Source organism: Watersipora subatra, chromosome 7 (genome assembly GCF_963576615.1).
Source record: "Watersipora subatra chromosome 7, tzWatSuba1.1, whole genome shotgun sequence".
In the NCBI taxonomy this organism is placed as follows: domain Eukaryota; kingdom Metazoa; phylum Bryozoa; class Gymnolaemata; order Cheilostomatida; family Watersiporidae; genus Watersipora; species Watersipora subatra.
The window spans coordinates 41,044,356-41,057,183 of NC_088714.1; the positions used below are offsets into that span (position 1 = coordinate 41,044,356).

Sequence of the window (12,828 nt, forward strand, 5' to 3'; positions counted from 1 at the left end):
AGCGTCTACAGCTGTCAGCAGCTGATAGCTAGAATATCACCAGCTAAAACTTTTTTACAGGAACCTGTGGAAAGCTGTGAAAAGCAGTCAAGGCCTGCAAACAACAGCCTTGAGTTAAATTCTTAATAGAAACCACATATGGTCACAAAAATCACTTCAAAAATGTTTTGCTAATGAACTCAGATACATCCAGTCAAGATAAAAGAGCCAATTTTTGTACAACAATAGCTGTTAAAAACATGCACATCCTCTGCTGGCAGCAAGCTAAGCAGACATCGATCATACTCATTCTTTGAAGGCTTGCTCTTACATTAGCTAGCTATGATAAAGAGTGACTCTTCAAGTGTCAATGATCATTCTGATAATGGTACTTTGACTGAATATCTTCTCCAAAGCTGGATATTTTTAAAGAATGTACACATTCTTTGCAACTGACCAATTTAGCTATTCAAGATTTTTCTTAATTTTCCTGAAGCATTCTAGCTAGTGTCAATAATCAATAATCAATTCAAGTGTCAATAATCGTTCTGATAACATTACATGTTAAAGAATTGGTGAACTACTATCTTGTTATATAGTAGATTTACCAAGTCTTTGAAGATCCTACATCCCGATTTTAGATAAAAACTTCAGCTTATTGTTTTTAGTCAGATTTCCTTTTGATTCTCTATTCATGAGGTATTTAATATGAAGAAGCTTAGCTGCAATAATAAACACTGCATAAACAGGGATTTTATATGGGTGTATATTTAATATAAAATAACAACCCTATGTCTTAAACAAGCATTATGTAAAAAAGACTTACCAAGGAGAAAATATAAGGAATACCTCTTGTCCAACTTGACGCTTTAAATTGCATATCTTATTTCGGGTCATGTTTCTTAAGGCTTGTGTATCAACTGAACTACTACCATTATATTTGTCATCTTATTGAATATGTGTATAGTAAATAAACAAATATAACTAGACATACCAAACATAACAAAAATAAATTTTTCATTTGAATATTCACGTGATACCAAATAGACATATCATCAGTAATAAACATACACTATAACATGAGTACAAGCTCTTAAATAGTCATGTGAATTGAAATAAGCATTATCTGAAATAAATATAATGTAAAAGAGCTATATCATTGAAAAGGACATATGATTTCTGATGGAATGTTTCTGCACATCAGAGATCATAGTAACAAAAATATTATTTTGATGCTGGTTATGCAGCTCTACAGAAACACTATTTCTACCGATTTGCTTTTATATGACACGGACCTCTCAGAGAACTTGGTGTAATTTATTAAAGTACTTCTCTGAAAACAGCATTGGTGCAGCTTTTTTAGCATACCTTTACCTCATGTGACAGATGAGGTAACAATCTTTCTTATCTAACATTCCCCACCAAGATTACATAATGTAAAACTTTGTTGAGGTAACAAGATTTTTTGGTCAGAACGCATAACCTACAGTTGATATGAAAACTGACAAGGTGTCATAAAAAGAAATTAGGTGAAAGATGACAGGATGTGAGTGTCATAACAAATAACCTAGGTTTCACAAGTTTGTAATCAGCTGTTAGCAAAGTTTTTTGGCTAATTGGAGTGTGGGACTTTTTCATTATGTTAGAATTAAGTTTTTGGTGAAAAGGATAAAATGGGGCTACCGTTATATTGCACTATTCTTTCAAGAATGTTTGTGTTCCGTATCATTCTTAAAGGTAAGGTATTGGCTTCCATCTACAGCTTTCTATTTGCTGTTATATTCTAATAACTGGTTTACACTCCTTGGAACATCTGCTACATATTTTTCCACTTCCCTAAATTTGTAACTCGTTTAATTGTAATCCACAATAAAAAGGGTATTTTCAGCACCCACCTTTCTGTAGAGAACACAAGGACTGTCTGGAGGATAATTTAGTAGTTACCAGAATTAGCTTTCTATCATTTGTCATTATGACATATATTATACTCACATGATGTTTCGTACAACAATACACTCTCCCTTTATCTTTGCATCCAGTTTGTAGCCAAAAATCTTACATTGCTGATAACATACATAGAACTTTTTTTCAGCATTGGTGACATTAGTAGATATCTTTATTATTGTAAAACCTCTGATTGAATGCCACCTTTATTTGAACACCACCTCTATTTGACCGCCCCTCCAGGAGAAAGGTTGGAAAATAGAGCACCACCCTTTAATTGAACGCCACCTCCATTTGACCGCCACTTTAACAATCTTTAATCTTTATGAGCCCATAATATTAAGTGGTTAATTGAAAAGTGCTCAAAATATTGTATTAATGATTAATCACTTACATCAATAACAATTATTTTTCCTATTGTCCAACTCCAAAGCTTTTCTTTTTTCTGTTAAAACTTTAAAAGCAACACCATGGAAATAATTAATAACTGTCTCAGGCTAGTAGTAGTTTTTTGTTTAACACGGTTTTGATATTTCGAAGTATATAAAAAATGGTTTACATTTATGAGAGTAGATGAACGCCTCGTTTTAGGCCAAAGGTTGCATACAGTGAACAAAAATTGTACAAGTTGCATTTGTGCTAAATGCAAAGCGTAAAAGTATTGCTCTGAACGCAGCTGGCCAAGCAAATGGTGCAAATATCTTTCTTTTAAAAACATTAATTTTTGTTTCTACACGTATTATAAGTATGGTTTGTTTATGTCACCTGCTCATGAATATTCACTAGTAGCATTTAATAGATTATCATTACATAACTTAAAAATTTGCAAATTTATAGTATATTATTTAATAGCATCATTGCGGTAATCTAATCTTACAATGGATCGACCCTCATAACTCCTCTTCTATTGCACATAAAAAGCCAATTTTGGCTGCAAACTGTAGCAAACATATCAATGAGTGCAATGACCTTTCATGCATTAGTAAATATAGGTATAAAACAAAAATATGTCTTAAAGTTTAGAATGAAATAAAAGTTGAAAGCTCTAACAAACTGTAAAGCAGGACACAGGCTATAATATCATCGCAAGTTAATTGCAAGCAGTAAATATTAACTGGTAGAGATATTTCTCGGTTTTTCAATGCATCAAAGATCTTTGACAAGTTGGAGTTAATTTAGCAGATTCATTGCATTCAAAAGGTTTAATACCACTCCACCAGAAAAAAAGTGCAAAAGATAGGCGATATTCGCTTCGCCCTTTAAAGGGCTAAATTTATCTTCCCAAAATTCTGACAAGTCATTCGAGAAATGCAATGCCAGCCTCTATTTGACCATCACTATTGAGGAAGGGTTGAAAAATAGAGTGCCATAGCGTTCAATAGAGGTTTTACGGTATCTGTTATTTACATGTATATCAAGTTTTATTGTAACTTGTGATACTGCTGCCTGCTGTCAGGCTCAATATCTAATAGTTTACAAGGCAGATGTTCATATCATGTCTATGTGTCAGTTGTAACCTTGAAAGCGATCAACCAGCTTTTGGAGACTTCATCTAACTGACTTGTAAGGAAGTTAGCATTATGTATAGAGCCAGCATGGCCGAGTCATTAGAACTGAATGAGCTTCAAAGTCTTTCAACTTCTGAGGAAGTTAAAGATGAAGATGAAGTTGTTAGAATATCATATGATGAAGCGTTAGTAAGGTACGGCTCAGGAAGATATCAGATTGGAATGTTTGGTGAGTGTACAATGAGGTAGACTTGAGTGAATTACTATACTTGACAGACTAGAAAAAAACTAGATTTTATTATTTAGATTTATTTTCTTTTTTTTTAAACACTGAGGAACACCAGAAAGGTTTACAACAAGTAAACTAACTCTGTAAACATTTAATAAGATGAGTTAGAGCTAGTAGCAAGCCTATCAGAGGAAAGATAAACGAAATACAGTCAAACATAGATAACTCGAACTTCACGGGACCGAGCGAAAGTGTTCGAATTATCAGAGTGTCTAAGTTATCAGAGCACTGTCACAAGTCCATGTATTTACTTATTTATTAGTAGATACATGTACCTATACAAACTATAATATAAATCAAAAGCACAAATGGCTTGTTTCAAATTAAATGCTTCTAATATAAAGTTTAAAACGTTTTTATCAAAAAGTATAGAGATTTTTCTATCACTTGAGATTGGTTTGTGGTTTGAAGTGACGTTATTGCCAGGACGTTTTTTAGATTGACATTGGCCAAACTTGATCGTTGTTGAAATGCTCAAAAGAAAAGACATCTTTTTCTTTTGAGCGTTTTACCCACGATCAATTTTGCCGATTTTTCTTGACGTTTATGCAAAGATTACCTCACTTTACCTCGCTTCCGAAGGGCGATCGCTAAGCGAATGTTTGGTATAAATCAAATTTTACCAAACCTTTAGAAAAGTCGTTGACAAAAATATTTTGCCGATGGGGGTAATAACGGCGCTTATGATTTACGAAAAGTTGAGGTTTACCTCTATGGCTTGGAATAAAGTGATTTTCTAAAGCGATAACAACCGTTTCGATAGCCGTTGGGCAAAAAACAGTTCGAGTTAACAGTGTTGAGTTCGAGTTATCTATAGCACTTTAACATTACGTGGGAACGGACCAAAGAAACCGTTCGAATTAACCATGTGTTCGAGCTATCCGTGGGCGAGTTATCCATGTTTGACTGTACTCTTACATGCAGAAAACTTTGTTTAGTAGGTTAGCGCTGCTATAAACTGGGAACCATCGATTAATAGTTTAGACACTCTGAATCATTTGTTAGTAGACAATAATGTTGTTACTAAGGCTATATTTTATTCATCTTAAAAGTCTGACTAGCCACTACAGCTATACATGTAGTTACACTGTATGCATGTCATATTTTTATATTCTATGTTCTATGGTTTAGGTTGTGTGTATTCTGTTTTTTTATTTTAATTTACCGATGGAATAGCCTACGATGTTACCCTTATTTTTACTCCAACATCTATTAAGCTTGGCCTCTCAGATGTTAGAGTAGCTGCCATCTAGTCTGACTAGCTTTAGAAGTGTTTTGTGCAATAGATACATTCAAGAAAATTTTTTACAAAATTCTATAGTAAAGAATAGACCATTTTTGTTTTTAAAAAACTAGAAAGCGAGTAGAAATTATTTTCCTTTGCCATTGGTCAAATAGTAGTCATGCATTACTACATTACATGACGAGTTCAGCTATGAAAACTATTTTATGCAGTTGGGTCTTCACCAAACTATTTATTTTTACTCTTTTGGGCGCCTGATGCGTAGGGCTCAAGGTTACTGAGCTATTTTTAAAATCGACCGTGTTCTGTCTGCATTTCTATCAACAAGCATTTAGTGTTTGGCTGTGTCATGATAGTTAAAACTCTTACAGACAGCTGACGGTTTTGTTAAATTGCATCACAAGTTTCGTAGCTTTGAATTCTGTTTAGAAATGTAGTTGGTCTAAAAGCGTGTTTAGAAGGTATGTAATAATATTGCTCCGTTATTATATAAATCTTTAGTGACATTAGTAATCATAAAAATAGTGTTTTTCGTTCCATAACAATAAAATTAAAAAATGAATATACAAAGTTCGAGAAATATTAGCTGAGTTGAACAAACAAGTTTAGAAAGTTGGTAATCTAATAGTATTGAGAAGTATTATTGCTGCTGAATTTCCAATAATCCTGTTTGCTTCAAGATCATTTTATAGTTAATTGGTTCTTTTGTTTGTACAACTTATAATGCCGTTGATATCTTTGTTTGTACATCTTAAGCCTTTCTCATTCACTTGTAAATATACACATTAGTTAATCACATTAACTAAGAAAGTGAATTTATCTTCTTACGACTACTTATTGTAGCTGGAGAGGTGCTCATTATAATGAATTTTACACTCCACTAGTGCACTGTGTAAAAGGTTTACTCTCTTATAGTTTAATTCAGTACAAACCCAGTGTACTTTATATGTTTAGCTACGCTCCTATTTTTTCTACACCACTAGCAATCATATTTTTCCTCTCTTTTATAATTCTTTTTGCATTATACTCTAAGCAATTAACCATTATATTTTTGTTGTAAACTCACATAGAAGTGACAAGTTGGCAGTAATAAGGCAGATAGTCACTGGTATCTCAACTGGTAGCATCTCACTCTACATACAAGCGCTAGGTATGGAAAAAGATAACAGCCAGTATAAATAACACATACTGGGTACTAGAAGATGTGGAACACATAATAACAAATTGTTAAATTTTTGTTAACACATTTAAATTAACATGGATGCTTCTAAGGCATCATCATATTCAGATTATTACAGGTCTGAACTCTTGCACTGGAACCTAAGGAATAATCAAATATTAGATAGTACTCTTAGCTGGATCTCTATTGGATTCTTTTGTTGTTATCTATTGTTGTACTACTAGCTGTATTATATCCACGTTACCGGGTGCTAAACCCCTCCAATACAACTGCGTACAGAACCAGAGATTCCTACAGCTTACGGAATGCATATGAACACGACTTATCAACTAAAGTTTGTTGATGCACTTTTCTTATCCCTGAACTGTTCCTCTTGCTCATGGGTAGTAGCTGGTTGATTTATTCAATTCCCGAACATTTTTAACAGATCAAAAGTTCTACATGCAGTTATTTTTATTATTTGTTGTTTTTGCTTAGCGATGATGTCACTGGTTACGTGGTCAGCGGTCTTCAACAATAATGGATTCATATTCATTGGAGGCAGCCAGAGTCACATTTGTCAACCTCTCCACTCTTCTAGCAACTGGTCAGCCTGTCTCAATGGAACTGCTAAGATCATATATGACTTAGGTATGGTTCATTTATTTGAATATATAAGGTATTGCTAATTCGTTTATCTGAATATGTAAAGAATTGCTGGTTCATTCATCTGAATATGTAAAGTATTGCTGGTTCATTTATCTGAATATGTAAAGTATTGCTGGTTCATTCATCTGAATATGTAAAGTATTGCTGGTTCATTTATCTGAATATGTAAAGTATTGCTGGTTCATTTATCTGAATATGTAAAGTATTGCTGGTTCATTCATCTGAATATGTAAAGTATTGCTGGTTCATTCATCTGAATATGTCAAGCATTGCTGGTTTATTCATCTGAATATGTAAAGCATTGCTGGTTCATTTATCTGAATATGTAAAGCATTGCTGGTTCATTTATCTGAATATGTAAAGTATTGCTGGTTCATTCATCTGAATATGTAAAGTATTGCTGGTTCATTTATCTGAATATGTAAAGTATTGCTGGTTCATTTATCTGAATATGTAAAGTATTGCTGGTTCATTTATCTGAATATGTAAAGTATTGCTGGTTCATTCATCTGAATATGTAAAGTATTGCTGGTTCATTTATCTGAATATGTAAAGTATTGCTGGTTCATTCATCTGAATATGTCAAGCATTGCTGGTTTATTCATCTGAATATGTAAAGCATTGCTGGTTCATTTATCTGAATATGTAAAGCATTGCTGGTTCATTTATCTGAATATGTAAAGCATTGCTGGTTCATTTATCTCAATATGTAATGTATTGCTAGTTCATTCATCTGAATATGTAAAGCATTGCTGGTTCATTCATCTGAATATGTAAAGCATTGCTGGTTCATTTATCTGAATATGTAAAGCATTGCTGGCTCATTTACCTGAATATGTAATGTATTGCTGGTTCATAGCCATCTGAAATGAGGACACAAACCATAAAATTGAAGATTCTTTGTCATTTGTGTCCTTGTTTTTACAGGGCAGTTACAGATTTTCAACTCATTTCAAGTTCTGTGATATGAAAAGATTACATACAACATCTAAGAATAATTTTTGAAAATGGCATTGTTCAAGCTGCTTCAACAATCTTTCACCTAATATCCGATCACTTAGCAGAAAAATATATTTTAAACACTTTGTGTCAAACCATTTATTTGATATTATCGGCTAACTGTTGCCTATTTTCTTTTTTGCCTTATTTTCTTTTTTTTGGTTCTGTTTGATTGTTGCATGGCATAATTTAAAAAACATTTTTGTTTGAAATTAAATTATTGCCAATAAAGTAATATATAGACAGACAAATCTTTTTTTTATAAAAATTATTAAATATTTGGCTTGACAATTTTGAAGAAATGTTGAAAAGTTTTTAAAGCAGAATAAAATTAAGCATAACTGATTCCAAAAACTAAGGCTAGATTCCAAAAACTAAGGCTAATAAGTAGTCAGCCAGTTTCTTCCAGTTATGTTGTCATCACAAAAGGTGCCATAATCTTGACCAATTGAATTATAAATCCCCCATTTATCTCTTTGGTAGTTAAAGCTTTGATAACTATTACGAAAAGATTTTCAGCTGTTTTATTTTGTAACAGACAAATTGAGTGCTAAAAATAACATTGTGTTAACATGCTAAAATTTAATGTTAACATTAAATATTAACGGCTAGTTGTCAACGTTAGCTGAAAAATTTTTCAACTAACATTTTCAACTAAGATTCCATAAATCTGAACGAAACATAAGATGCTTAGAATTTCCCTGTTTCTTTCAGCTTAGAGAATTGCTGTGATTTTTGCTAGGCGAGTGCACCTATGACATTCTGGCTCAGTATTCTGACAACTTCTCTGTGGTTCTTGAAAAAGATGTCAAGTGTGAAAGCTGGGATTATGACCAGACAGAATTCACCTTGACTATGATGTCAGAGGTTTGTTTATAATACTAGATGTTGTCAATAAATATTTTTGCCCTAGTTATTGTTTGTTATTTCCATATTCACAACTTCATGTCAAAATAACTTCTTGATCATCTTGCACCACAAATCTTCCTTATATATTATTAGTAAGTATATGTATTAAAATATTAAAATTTTTAATAATGAGTACTGGTCGAGTGCAATTGAATGATTGGCTAGTTGCAATAGTGGTGTCATAAGAACTGCGTTGGAATTTATATTTTTTTCTTGTTGAGAGGAACCAGGAACAGACTAGTTGTGGTTAACTATCTCTAACAAAAACAGGCAGTTATAGTCTGCAAAACAGCATTCAGGAATTATTCGTAAACACACTTTTTTGCCTATTAATTGCTATTAGTGAAATAAAGGCAAGCTACAATTTTGATTTTACTGTAGTTAAAATGTTAATTGTTTTTGGTAAAGACAAAATTTTTTAATTAAAATTAATACCAAAATTGCAATGAAAAGTAATCAAATTTTTAGTGTGTGTTACATTCTTTCAGTGGGATTTGAACTCGTGCAATGGATCCTGGTACACAACTGCTGCCAACTCACTCTTTATGGTTGGATTCCTAGTTGGTTGTATAGTTCTAGCTGATCTATCTGACAGGTAGGGTGGGTCTTGATCTGTTCCTTTTTTTCTTCAACACGAGATATGATAGACAACCTTTATTGGTTTTCATTTCATCAAATGGTCCAACAACAAAACTGGAAGATTACGGAGTACAGGTTTTTGAAGCTACTTAGCTCCTGTTTACTTTTTGTATGGTGGAGCACATCTAAGACCATCAATAAACTTCTTTTATGTTGAATAAGCAAGATCTGGCCCTTTTTACTTTTTCTGCCATCACCAACTAAACTGCAAAGATTTTCGATGACGGCTTTCCTCAGGGTCAAGCAGTTTTCAAAGTATTTAAAAATGTTATCTTACAATGTCATACAACCATCAGAGATGACCATAAAAGGTTATTCTGGGTTGCCAGGACATTTGACTAGTATTTAGAGGCTTGAACTTTACTTGAACTCTACTTGAACTCAACATGAACTTTACTTGAACTCTACTTGAACTCTACTTGAACTCTACTTGAACTCTACTTGAACTCTACTTGAACTCTACTTGAACTCAACTTGAACTCTACTTGAACTTTACTTGAACTCTACTTGAACTCTACTTGAACTCTACTTGAACTCTACTTTGAACTCTACTTTGAATTCTACAGGTATGGAAGAATTAGACTGCTACTCATCTCAAGTGTGTCCATGGTGCTTTGTGGCATCGCTGCTGCCTTCTCTGTCAACTTCTACATGCTCATCATGATGAGATTTTTGCTGGGTATATTCACGGCTGGATCGAGGAACTCAGGCTATGTGTATGGTAGGTCTGAGGCAATGTCTATAGGAGGTCTGAAGCGATATATATATGGGAAGTCTCAGGCTATGTATATTGTAGATCTGAGGCTATGTATATAGTAGGTCTGAACCTATGTATATGGTAAGTTTGAGGTTATATCTATGAGAGATGTGAGGCTATGTATATGGGCTATTTATATCATAGATCTGAGGCAATGTATAAGCTTGGTCTGAGGCTATCTATTTGTCAGGTGTGAGGCTTTGTTTATTTTGATCTGAGATGATAAATAGTAAGTAGTCTGAGACTATGTCTATGGGAGGTCTGAGACTATGTATATGGGAAGTCTCAGGCTATACATATGTTAGGTCTAAAAATATCTACATTGTAGCTCTGAGGTTATGTATATTGTAGGTTTGAAGCTATTTTTATTGTAGATTTAAGGGTATGTATACTGTAGGTCTGAGTTCATGTATATAATACATGTATATGATAGGTCTGAGGCTATGTCTATAGTAGGTCTGAGGCTATCTATTTGGCAGGTCTAAACCTATATATAGGTTATGTATATGAGAGGTCTGAAACTATGTATTTGGGATTGTGACGGATTGAGCTAGCTCAAATCAACCCGAGAATGATCTGGGTGAAGGTTCAAAGTGGAGCTTATCTTCAAAGCTTTTTATAGAGAGAGGGAGAGAGGGGAAGAAGAGAGGGAGATGGGTAGAGAGAGAAAGGGGAGATGTGGGAGAGGAGGAGATGTGGGAGAGGAAGAGAGGGGGAGAGGGGGAGAAAGGGAGAGGGGGGAGAAGGGGAGAGGGGAAGAGGTGGAGAGGTGGAGAGGTGGAGAGGGGGAGAGGGCAAAAGGGAGAAAGGGGGAGGGGGAGAGAGGGAGAGGGGGAAAGGGGGAGAGGGAAAGAGAGGAAGAGGGGAAAAGGGGAAGAGGAGTAGAGGAGTAGAGGGGAGAGGGGGAGAGGGAGAGAAGAGGAGAGGGGGAGAGGGGGAACGGGGGAGAGGGGGAACGGGGGAGAGGGAGAGAGGGGGATGGAGAAATTGAGAAGAAATGAAAGAAAGAGAGAGAAATTGAGAAGAAATGGAAGAAAGAGGGAAAAATAGAAAGGAGAGAGTGAGAGACGGAGGGAGACAGAGGCAGAAAGCGAGCGAGATAAAAATGTGTAGAATGGGTGAGTAGAGCAGGAAAAAAAAGGGAAGAAAAAAGAAGGAGGGACAAAAAAATATGGAAAGAGAGAGCGTTAGAAAGAAAAAAAGGAAAGGAAGGTACTCCAATTTGTTTAAGATCTGAGGCATTCAAAAACAAGAATGAGACTACATTGTTTTAGAGCAAAGTTCCTTGGCCAATACAAAGTTTACAAAATTTTATTTGACTTCAAGCTTCTACACATGTCATTATATGCCTCATCAGAGATGCCAGTAACTTGCTTTTGCTCTTGCAGTGTGTGAAATGGTAACTTTCAGAGAGTCAGCAGGAATGTTACACGGTGCTGTCTATAGCATTGGAGGAGTAGTTGTTACTGCCATCTCACAATTGCTCAGCAACTGGAGACATTTTCAGTTAGACTGTGCTCTTAGTTTCTGTCTATATATCCCATATTATTGGTAAGTTCCAAGATAGTTCTTAATCCTTTATTTAAACTACCCACAGACAGTTGTATATATTTTATCTCTTATTATTGGATTTCTCAGGCTTTTATTGAGACAATAAGAATAATTAGAAAAATGGCTGATTTGTATATGTATTTGTTATGGTTGCACTGTAGTTATTACAATTGTGTTTGTTGTTTTTAATTGTTACATTTGCAAATTTTGCAGTTACGATTATTGTTACATTTGTATTTGTTGCATTTGAAATTTATTGTTTTTATTTTTTATGTTTGTTGTATTTGTTACGTTTGAATTTGTTAAGTTTGTATTTGTTGGGATGTTGCATTTGTTACATTTGTACCTGTACTAAAATAGTATAACTTGGTCATTGTCTAGTAAAACAATATTTATATTTGAGTTAGTAGAGACTAATGCTTCTATAACTAGTCATTCAGTAAAAAGTTTAGACACTATGTGCTATCCCACAACTTGTCATGACAATGTTTGGTTTACGTTATATAGAAAGCTTTTCTTAAACAATTATCTGGCGGATCAGTAGTTTGTAACGAGCTTGCTGCCGCTGCCAAAGTTTCAACACAGTTTCAGTGTTCTCTTAATTGCTGCCTTGACAAGCTTACCCAAATCTCCAGCCAACGCAACATTGCAATGGAATAAAGGAGGTGTGACCTTTTGGGTGGATAGAAACTGTCATAAGCGCAACCACAGCGCTAAATACAGTTGCATCAAACAGTGTATGTTTATTGTTTTAACAATAAATTTGTTATTATATTTGCTAGGATATTTCCGGAGTCACCTAGATGGGAACTCAACAATGGTAATAGCCAGAAAGCTATTGACTTCTTTCGTATGTCTGCAAGAATTAATAAAGTTCCCATTCCTAAAAATTTGGAGATAAGCATTGAACACCAGGTTTGTAGGCTTGTCTCCTCTTGTGTGTCTATTTCTGGAGGTTTTTAGCATGTTTAGTACCAGGTAGCAGGTAGCAGGTAGTTGGTATTCATTTGTGTAGTGTAGTTACTAGTTTGACTACTTGCTAGTCTTGTCAAAGTTCATCCTTGTTGTTTGTATGTTACTAAGCAACCTTCACAATTCTTCATAGAGTGTGTTCTTTATATTCATATGCAAGGACATGTGTGAGAATACCAAAATGTCAAAAAACAAAATGGTTGTTATTCA

The 12,828-nt window shown here is 34.3% G+C and overlaps 1 protein-coding gene across 1 annotated transcript; it reads left to right on the forward strand.

Moving 5' to 3' along the window:
- Positions 1 to 3,518: 3,518 nt before the first annotated feature.
- On the forward strand, positions 3,519 to 12,609 carry LOC137400763 (organic cation transporter-like protein). The gene is made up of 7 exons (XM_068087100.1): positions 3,519 to 3,660; positions 6,621 to 6,773; positions 8,533 to 8,657; positions 9,188 to 9,294; positions 9,905 to 10,059; positions 11,484 to 11,646; positions 12,429 to 12,609. Exons 1-7 carry the CDS (start codon positions 3,519 to 3,521, stop codon positions 12,607 to 12,609), a joined length of 1,026 nt encoding a protein of 341 aa, XP_067943201.1.
- Positions 12,610 to 12,828: the final 219 nt, after the last annotated feature.

Bases quoted from the DNA above. Each gene is read 5' to 3' on its own strand.
- LOC137400763 (XM_068087100.1), top strand. From the start codon at position 3,519: ATGGCCGAGTCATTAGAACTGAATGAGCTTCAAAGTCTTTCAACTTCT. The intron at 10,060-11,483 runs GTAGGTCTGAGG...TTGCTCTTGCAG, and splicing joins GAACTCAGGCTATGTGTATG to TGTGTGAAATGGTAACTTTC. The intron at 11,647-12,428 runs GTAAGTTCCAAG...TATATTTGCTAG, and splicing joins CTATATATCCCATATTATTG to GATATTTCCGGAGTCACCTA.